We start from the raw sequence: 10,634 nt of genomic DNA on the forward strand, positions 1-10,634 counted from the left end.
CAAATCCAGCTCTACAAAGGATAATAGATGGAAAACGTCAACATAAGGAGCAAAACTACACCCTAGAAATAGCAAGAAAGTAATCTTTCAACAAATCCACACAAATCTAAATCCACCTCTTACAACAAAAACAACAGGAAGTGACAATTACTTTTTCTTAATATATTAATATGAAAATTAATATTACCAACATATCCTAAGTAATTGAAATCCAAAAATATGAGGAATTAGAAATTTGTTGGTTGTCATCCAATGGTCTCTCTAATTTGGTAATTGGAGAAATACGTCCAATATTGAACAATCTATATATACTTTCAGCTCGTTTGTGACAGTGTCTGGCTGTGTACAACATAAGGGACTTGAAATCTTGCTTCTCCTATCTCAGCCTCTCTATTAGTAGTATTGTTTATTTCATGTTTTTACACTATACTTCAGTTTTCAGAACAGCGTATATATTTCAAAAGTATTTATAGCGTTTATATTTCAAAAGTATTTATATACTCAAAAGAAACATAGACAATTAACTAGGGAGGTTGCTTGTAAGAGAACAACAAAGAGTGAGACTGAATGCTTTGCTTGAGTTTGTAACTCTTGTATCAACTTTGAAGAAGAGGACTTTATAAGTTACTCTTTCTCTGAGTTGAATGCTTTTCCAAATTATCACAGCCAATGAACCAAATTCTTACCCTCACCTAATGTCTGTGCCACCCTCCAAGCAGAGCTATTGTTCATTGAAACAGTTGGTGAATAACTTTATGGATAGATCATCTTAATACCTACACCATTTCTTAAATGAATGTAACCTGTTCTCTGTGGCCTGAGAATAAAGTCACTCCCTCAAGTCAAATAGCTTTGACCATAACAGGAAGTCTGTATCCAAAAATTGTGCCTACCATTCATTTCTTTGTGCAACAGAACTGTCAACTCTTAGCTTAGATACGATGGAGGTAAAATTCTTTGGTGATGTGAAGGTCATTGAAGTACAGCCTTATTATAATGAAATCCAATGTCTAAAACTTGTTCTTATTTTGGGCTTGTACCACAGTAAGAGCCAAGATTTTTTTTTGTTTGTTTGTTTTGTTTTGTTTTTTGTTTTTTTCGAGACAGGGTTTCTCTGTGTAGCCTTGGCTGTCCTGGAACTCACTCTGTAGACCAGGCTGGCCTCGAACTCAGAGATCCACCTGCCTCTGCCTTCCAAGTGCTGGGACTAAAGGCATGCGCCACCCAGCAAGAGCCAAGATTTTAAACTCTACTAAATACAAAACAAACAAAAAGACTTTATATATTTATGTTCATTGAAGAAAATACTAGTAGTGATGTATTATTTTTAAGTATACAGCTAATATGTTTGGAGTTATTTAAAATTTATATTGAGAAAAATGTATTTTCACTATTGCTGTAGATGAGCATCTACACAAGACTGTTAAATTGATTGTTGTTTTATATCAAACAACTTTAATAATACTCATTTTTATTGTTATAATATTTTATAAATTTTAAAGAATATGGCAAAAAATATATTGTAAGTATTGAAGGGGGGTCTCTGGGAGAAGTGAGAGTACAAAAGGGAAATAAGAATGTGATGTAATTCTATTTAGTTAAAATATGTTTTTAAATGTTAACAAATTCAGATAAATTGAAATCATGTAACTTTTCTCATCATAATGCAATAAAAGTTTAAAAAATATGGAGACAGAGAAAGATGGAGATTGGTAGAATGAAATTTGTCAAGAGTTTAATGACTAATATAGTACAAATCACAATCTGGGTTCTGGGTGAGAGTAAATAAATTAATTGAACAGGGAAAAAACTCTAAATGTAATTACTCTGAATAAGTCATTTAAAAATTACATTCATATGTGGATTTATATTTCATAACTTATAAAAACTGCATTCTAGAGAACAGTTTAGGGGGAAATAACACAAACCCTTGGTAAACTAGTGACTTAGACTCTTGTCTAACAAGCAAAAGGATGTGAGCTCATACATAAAGTGAATGCATGAAGATTGTAATAAGTTTTCTTTGTTCATGAAATAATGAAAAGAGAATAAAAACAATAAAAATTTGGAAGAAGGCTCCCAACACTGGAAGTAACTGGGACCAGTGGGACCCGGGCACCCAGGAACTTCACCCGACCCTTGTCACAGTTTCCTTCCTGTCTGGGCCAATGCCATGAGCAAACTTTGGGCACAAACTCTGCAGCCAGACCCACAACACCCAGAGGAAGATCCACTCCCAGATGCCCTGAGCAGACTTTGGGCATTAACTAAGCTGCCAGTCCCACAACACACAGAAGAAACTCCACACCAAGGAGCTCTAAGATGCCCAAGACCACAGGATCTCAGGAGCTTGATCACATCAGGATCTCAGGGTCCCAGAGGCAACTTGACTCCCAGGAGCTATGACACACCCAAGATCTCATGAACACAGGATCTCAGAATCACAAGAGCACAGGGACATCTAGACTCTGAGGAGTTCTGACACAACCAGGATCACAGGAAGGACAGGGTCCAGTCAGATATAGTGAGCGCAGGTAGCACTAGAGATAATTAGATGGCAGGAGGCAAGCATAAGAACATAAGCAACCGAAACCAAGGTTACTTGTCATTATCAGATCCCAATTTTCCCACCACAGCAAGTCCTGGATACACCATCTTAATGGAAAAGCAAGAATCAGATCTAAAATAACTTCTCATGATGGTGATAGAGGACTTTAAATAGGACATAAATAACTCCCTTAAAGAAATACAGGAGAACACAGGTAAACAGCTAGAAGACCTTAAATAAGAAACACAAAAATCCCTTAAACAATTACAGGAAAACATAGCCAAACAGGTGAAGGAAATGAACAAAACCATCCAAAATCTAAAAATGAAAATAGAAACAATAAAGAAATCACAAAGGGAGACAACCTTGGAGTTAGAAAATCTAGGAAAGAGATAGGGAGTCATAGATGAAAGCATCACCAACAGAATACAAGAGATAGAAGTGAGAATCTCAGGTGCAGAAGATACCATAGAAAACATTGACATAACAGTCAAAAACCACAAAAAGCAAAATGCTCCAACCCAAAACATGCAGGAAATCCAGGACACAATGAGAAGACCAAGCCTAAGAATAATAGGTATAGAAGAGAGCAAAGATTCCCAACTTAAAGGGCCAGTAAATATCTTCAACAAACTATATAAGAAAACTTCCCTAACCTAAAGAAAGAGATGCCCATGAACATATAAGAAGCCTACAGAACTCCAAACAGAGCCAAAGAGAAAAGAAATTCCTCTCATCACGTAATAATCTAAACACCAAATGCACTAAACAAAGAAAGAATTTTAAAAGCAGTAAGGAAAAAAAGGTCAAGTAACATATAAAGGCAGGCCTATCAGAATTACACCAGACTTCTCACCAGAGACTATGAAAGCTAGAAGATCCTGGGCAGATGTCATACAGACCCTACAAGAACACAAATGCCAGCCCAGGCTACTATATCCAGCAAAACTCTCAATTACCATAGATGGAGAAAACAAGATATTCCATGACAAATCCAAATTTACACAATATTTTTCCATAAATCCAGCCCAAAAAGGATAATAGATGGAAAACACCAACACAAGGAGGGAAACTACACCCTAGAAATAGCAAGAAAGTAATCTTTCAACAAACCCAAAAGAAGATAGCCACACAAACTTAATGTACGTTTAACAACAAAAATAACAGGGAGAAAAGTCACTTTTCCTTAATATCTCTTAACATCAATTGGCTCAATTCCCCCAAAAAGGCATAGACTAACAGACTGGGTATGTAAACAGGACCCAGCATTTTACTGCATACAGGAAACGCACCTCAGTGAAAAAGGGCAGACACTACCTCAGAGTAAAAGGTTGGAAAACAATTTTCCAAGCAAAGGTTCCAAAGAAACAAGCTGGAGTAGCCATTCTAATATTGACTAAAATCAACTCTCAACCAAAAGTTATCAAAAAAAGATAAAGAAGGACACTTCATACTGATCAAAGGTAAAATATACCAAGATTAACTCTCAATTCTGAACATCTATGCTCCAAATGTCAGGGCACCCACATTCATTATTAAAGCTCAGTGCACACATCACACCCCACGCTATAACAGTGGGGGACTTCAACACTCTGCTCTCATCAATGGACAAATCATGGAAACAGAAACTAAACAGAGACACAGTGAAACTAACAGAAGTTGTGAACCAAATGGATCTAACAGATATTTATAGAACATTTCATCCTAATGCAAAAGAATATACCTTCTTCTCAGCATCTCATGGTACCTTCTCCAAAATTGACCATATAATTGGTCACAAAACAGGCCCCAATAGATACAAGAAGATTGAAATAATCCCATGCATCCTATCAAATCACCATCGACTGAGGCTAGATTTCAATAACAACATAAAGAATAGAAAACCCTCATACACGTGGACCCTGAACAACACTCTACTCAATGATTACTTGGCCATGGGAGGAATAAAGAAAGAAATTAAAGGTTTTTTAGAGTTTAGTGAAAATGATGAAACATCATACCAAAACTTATAGGACACAATGAAAGCAGTGGTAAGAGTGGTAAAACTCATAGCTCTGAGTGCCTCCAAAAAGAAACTGGAGAGAGCTTACACTAACATCTTGATAGCATACCTGAAGGTTCTAGAACAAAAAGAGACAAATATACCCAAGAGGAGTAGATGGCAGGAAATAATCAAACTCACAGCTGAAATCAACCAAATGGAAACAAAAAGAACTATACAAAGAATGAACAACCCAGGAGGTGGTTCTTTGAGAAAATCAACAAGATAGATAAACCCTTAGCCAGACTAACCAGAGGGCACAGAAACAGTATCCAAATTAATAAAATCAGAAATAAAAAGAGAGATATAACAACAAAATATATCTTAAAATAATTGTTCTTTTGGTGAATATCAACAGTTGGAAAATATTAAAATCATGTTCTACAAACATCATGGAAATATTGATAATTTTTCTCACTGTGCTTGAAATTAGCATTTTCTTAATGTTTAACTTCAAAGAGTATTTGCTATTTTGAAATATTTATAATATACTTACTGATAAAATAATTTCTCTCTTAGAAACACTGATAATCTTTCTTAAGTAAACTGATTGTTAGATAATGTACACCAATATATAATGCATTTTAAATACCCGCTTACTCTGTCAGGTGGTATCATATATTTCTTAATGATTCATTTTTAATATTTTATGCTCTTTTACTATGATTAACTCCCCAAAAATATTTTGTATGTTTTGAAACAATTTGGTATTCAACCTTAGATATAGGATCCTCAGTTATGGATAGTATTAAGTATTCATTCATGATATTTTTAGGGTATGAAAAATATGAATATAAAAGTTGAACAAATTTTTATGTATTATTTGATTGTCAAAATACTCAATATTATTAATATGCTTAATGTATAAAATGCATTTAAATAATAAAAATTAAGATAAAAATTGGAAGGAGATAATTCAGGATATACTTCTGAGTTTTGAGATAGTAATTAACACAATTGAGACTATGTAAATGCAACAGAATGATTATAACCTACAGTTCTCAGTCTGCACACTGTTGAAGTGTCTTATCACCTTCACCCAGAGAAGTAGTTTCTATTTCTACCCCTTGAATCCTGGCTGTTGTATAACTTGCACTGGACATTTGAACTTTAGCGACCCAATGATGGATTCATACTTTGTTTGTCATAAAAGGCTTCTCATTGACTTGGTTTAGAGCTAAGCACAGGAGTAATACCTGGGAAACTTGTTAGTTGTAAAAAGCCTAAATGGAAAGTCGTCTGAGCTTGAGAGGCCTCATCATTCTGAAGATATGTACAATAGTTCCTCAAAGTGAAGGGTTGGTGTGTAGACAGGTAATTTTCACTAAGTTCAGAATAAATTAAGGCAAGTTTTTAAGTTAATGAACACTAAGGTAAATAAAAGTCCTATCCTGTATTAAATTTCTACTGAAAATTAGTTTCCCCAGTTACTGCTAATATCTTACACTATAATAAAATATACTTACTTCACATTTTAAAAAAATTAACCAAGGTAAATGAGTATGACAGGAACATACAATTGACTTGTATGTATGTATTTATATCTGTATGTATGTGTGTACATATGTAGGAATGTGTGTGTTTATGTATGTATGTATGTATGTATGTATGTATGTATGTATGTAAATATGCATTTGTATGGGTATTAGAATATTTGAGTATGCAGGGAAACAATAGTAAAACCATAGAAATTTCTAGAATCAAAATTACTGAGTCTAGATCCCTCATTTCAGAAAATAAAGAAGTTCATGAGAAAGGGTTATACAGCCCTTGGCTGAAAATTCAAACCAAAGTCTACATCATCTTCAACACTAAATCTGTCAAGTCATGGTGGGTTTATGTCATAGACAAAACATTTCTCAATGCACTTGAAAATTCACATGCCTAGGAAATTCTAGGCATATTAGTATGTTCTTAAACATAATCTGATAGATTTGAAAGAAGCAAGCATATGGGAGATACTGTATAAGAACCCGAAGGACCAGAGCTCATCACCTGCAAATTCTCTCTCATCTCATTCTCTTTGAAACTCTGGGCTAGGGGCACAACCCCACGCTGAACCAGGTATCGAAGTGCAATCAGGGCAGGGCTTCGCTTGTTCTTTTTGGCCACATCACAAAGAACTGGATCATTCAACAGAACTGGGGAGTTCTGGTCCACCCTAGAAGGAAAGTAGGAATGAGTGTATGAGGCCAAGCTTTTGGTTATATTATAGTACTTCAAAACACAATAGAGGGCACAGTCTAGACTGGGTGTGATGGATATGGATAATGCTCAACTGGACAAAATCTAGAAGAACTTGTAAAATGAATCTCTTAGATGCCTGTGGGAGATTATTTTATTATGAAAATTGGTGTGGGAAGACCCATTTTGTCTGGGACCATTTCCCTGATCATGGAATCCCGGCTGTATAAAGAGATAAAGCGATCTGAGTCTTAGTGTTCATCATTCTCTGATGCTTTATTATAAGGAGAAATGATCACCTACTTCGAGCTCCTGACACCTTGGCTTCCTCCTTTTATAGTCTGTGCTCTTGAATTGTGAATCATAGTAAGATCTTTTCCCTTAAGCTTTTGTCAGAGTATTTTATCAGAACAACAGGAAAAGAAACTAAGATACTGTTTCACCAGGTTCTTCTAAAGAAAGATCCCCCTCTCCCTGAGAACTGGTTGTTGGGGTGCTACTTAAACGTTGTTTTCATATTTACTTTTTATATTTTATTACCATTCTTTATATCGCTGGGTTCCCAGAGCACCATAGGCAACAAGAACAATGTCTTTTGATTTGCAGTAATCCAGCAGCTTATTCTGATTCATATAAAGATGACATTCAACCTATGATAGAGTGTGATGAAAAGAGATCAGGTTTTATCAAATGCTCATATTATGATGAATAAACATGCTTAAAGTCAATAAAATAGAATAAAATATATGTATTTTCACACATGAATTAAAAAGAATAATCTGTTGCAAATTTTTCTTGAAGGACAAAAGAACTAATTTGGGAGTATTCTTCTGGTAGCATTTGTCCTGTCAAGTTTTTGTGTCAAAAAATATAGTTAATGAATAGCTAGAGGGATCATTGGGTAAAGAGGCCAGTTGCTAAGCTTAGTGAAATCTGAGGATGGACCATAATAAGATGATGAGAGGCATAGACTCTATGCAAGTCCTGGCTACTGACTAAGTTTTGTCTTCACCCATGTTTTTCAATAAAATATCCCGTGTCTGCTCACTATTCTTATTTCAGGGAGAAGTTCACTTTCCCCTGCCCTCACTTCTGCCTGATAGACTAATGCTAAATCTTCACATTGTTCATTAGTTGGGCACCAAAGCATGTCTCCATTCTCACCAATACTCTAAGAGTCCAAGGTTAAATTTAGAATCCTTCAAGTCTTTGAAACAATGATGCTGCTCTTAGAATCCTTTTTCCACAAGATGAAAATTACTTGAACAGAGGACAACTAAATGGGCATCAGTTGTACAGATATGAGGAAAAGATGGAGAGATGGAGAGGGACTACAGATCCTTACCTGGTTGCAGACAGGTTTGTACTTCAGTCCTGGCTTGTTTAGGAGTCTCTCTAGCTGCCTGTGGTTAAAGTTGGACACCCCAATGGATTTGACCAATCCTGCATCCTTACACTTCTCCAACATCTGGTGATGAGAAGGGAGAATAAAGGGTCATACTTAAAGAGACTACATGGACATAAACAATATGAATTAGTTACAGGAAAAATTGTCCAGAGTTAGACATATTGTTCAGTGGTAGAACACTTGCCAGTGTATACAAGAGTCTAAATTGAAGAGAGGCACTAAAGGTGGGAGGGGTTTATTGCCCAGGTGATCAGTGGACTTTAAGTCCAAACAAGTCGAGATAGGAATGATAATAAAGCAGAAGACTTGTCAAAGAGGAATTTCTGTAACATCAATTAAAAAATCAAAGATATTACTATATAAGGTGGCAAAATACATATATGCCTCCTGTCCTGTGCCCTTCTTCATTTTACCTTCTTATATTTTAGTAATGCATTCTTCCCTTTTCAATCCAGCAAATATCTATGAGTAAAAATGAATTTCTACACATCCCTTCCTCTGTTGGAATTTTTTTGTTTTGTTTTTTTGAGACACGGTTTCTCTGTGTAGCCCTGGCTGTTCTGGAACTCACTCTGTAGACCAGACTGGTCTCAAACTCAGAAATCCACCTGCCTCTGCCTCCCAAGTGCTGGGATTAAAGGCGTGTGCCACCACTGCCCAGCTTACTGTTGTTTTAAAAAAGTACTCACCTCCCATGTGTCTCGGAAATCCACAGTGTCCAACAGAGATTTCCCTTGCTCATTTACTGGAAAATCATCATCCCCTGGCTGGAAGAGAAGTAACTTTAAAACAACCTCACAAAGCATGTATCTTGTCTACAATAATGTGTTTAAGACTATCTTGGAGGAGCTGGAGAGATAGTTCAGTGATTAATCACTGGCTGCTCTTTCAGAGGACTTGAGTTCAATTTCTAGAACCTACATATTTGGTCACAACTATCTGTCATTACAGTCCCGTGGGACCCAATGCCCTCTTCTTGCTTTCACATGCCCAGGCATGCACATAGAAAATCAACATACACACAAGAAAAACACCCATTCACAGTAAACCAAAATATGTTTTAAAAAAAAATTAAAAGAGTATCTTGGAAATAAGACAGTAAGCAGCCATTAGTGAGTGAGGCATCATTCTGTATACTGTGTTTAAAAACTGACATGTGTGTAGAATTACATTATCTTTTGGAGCCTAGTTTATTGCATTCACTTGAATTAATTATGTGAGTATACATTTTCTTATCATTATTTTAATTTTAAAATTATAGTATAGTTAAATCATTTCTCTTCTTCCCCTTCATCCCTCCAATCCTTTCCATGAATTTTTCTCAAACTCCATTTCCTCTCTTACTTTAACTGATGTTACACACACATCACACACACACACACACACACACACACACACACACACACACACACACACATGAACGTGCGTGCATGTGCGCATGTATGTGTGTGTATGTATATATACACATATATACATACATACATATATATATGTATATATATGCCTATGTGTTTATAATGTCTACACCCAAATAATATTTCTGAATTACTAAATGAGACCTCCTAGTTGGCTTGTATTGTTTTGTCTACTCTTTCTTTTAGAAACAAAAATGGTTGATGATTATTGGGGAACCCTTTCATTGCATAGCCTTGAACTAAAACAAGAATTTCTATCACTCCTGACCCAGGATAAGTAATGAACATGAATACATGTGTGCCCAGAGACAGGCATATGAGGGCAGTTGCAACTTTATACAAAATTGATTTTAGTAGGAAAAGATGCTGAGAAACTATAAAGTGTTAGTGACCTTGAAACTGTCTTGAGGCCACTTTTGTTGCTAAGAGAGAAAAGAGGGACAAGACCTAAGCAAACATCTAGTAATACAATGTAAAAGATGAGTAAATACAAGGTTTCCTGGAAGTCACTTCTAATCTGTGATTCTGGACATTGCTTGGACACCTCATTTCATAATCCAATATACTTTTTGTGGAACCTACTCAGAAGTGTAGTAACGTACAAATTAACTTTGTATAAAATTATAATAGAAAATAATCTTAACTATCCATAAAGATGATATCCATGCTCCTATGTAAAGATATGTACATTTGACACTACAATTCACTTACCTTCATTGGCACTGGGTAATGCATAATGTAAAGATCAATGTAATCCAGTTGAAGGTTTTTCAGTGATTTTTCCAAGGCAGGCTTGACCAGCTCTGGACGAAAACAAGTGCACCAAAGCTACAGATGTTGAAGAATGTTAGTTGTGCTAGATTACTAGATCACCCAAATATGCATAGTCATTTATCCTAATACTGAAATATTTTTTGTGCTTGAAGGAAAGTTATAAGAATTCCTCTTAAATCAGTGTTTACTTTACTCGTATTTAACAATGGGAACTAAGCTATAGTTTTGTGATTAATGTTAGCTCATTTATTAAACAATGAAATA

The 10,634-nt window shown here is 35.5% G+C and overlaps 1 protein-coding gene across 1 annotated transcript in view; it reads right to left on the reverse strand.

The window, feature by feature from the left end:
• Positions 1-10,634, reverse strand: part of LOC116082586 (aldo-keto reductase family 1 member C13-like) — an 18,245-nt gene that overhangs the window by 4,234 nt on the left and 3,377 nt on the right. Inside the window, exons 3-7 of the mRNA XM_031359482.1 lie at positions 10,308-10,424; positions 8,871-8,948; positions 8,119-8,241; positions 7,314-7,423; positions 6,585-6,750 (exon numbers count right to left, since the gene is read on the reverse strand). Of these exons, the coding sequence (XP_031215342.1) occupies positions 6,585-6,750; positions 7,314-7,423; positions 8,119-8,241; positions 8,871-8,948; positions 10,308-10,424 (594 nt within the window). The remainder of the gene's footprint in view (positions 1-6,584; positions 6,751-7,313; positions 7,424-8,118; positions 8,242-8,870; positions 8,949-10,307; positions 10,425-10,634) is intronic.

This window comes from Mastomys coucha, unplaced genomic scaffold (genome assembly GCF_008632895.1).
Source record: "Mastomys coucha isolate ucsf_1 unplaced genomic scaffold, UCSF_Mcou_1 pScaffold7, whole genome shotgun sequence".
NCBI lineage: Eukaryota > Metazoa > Chordata > Mammalia > Rodentia > Muridae > Mastomys > Mastomys coucha.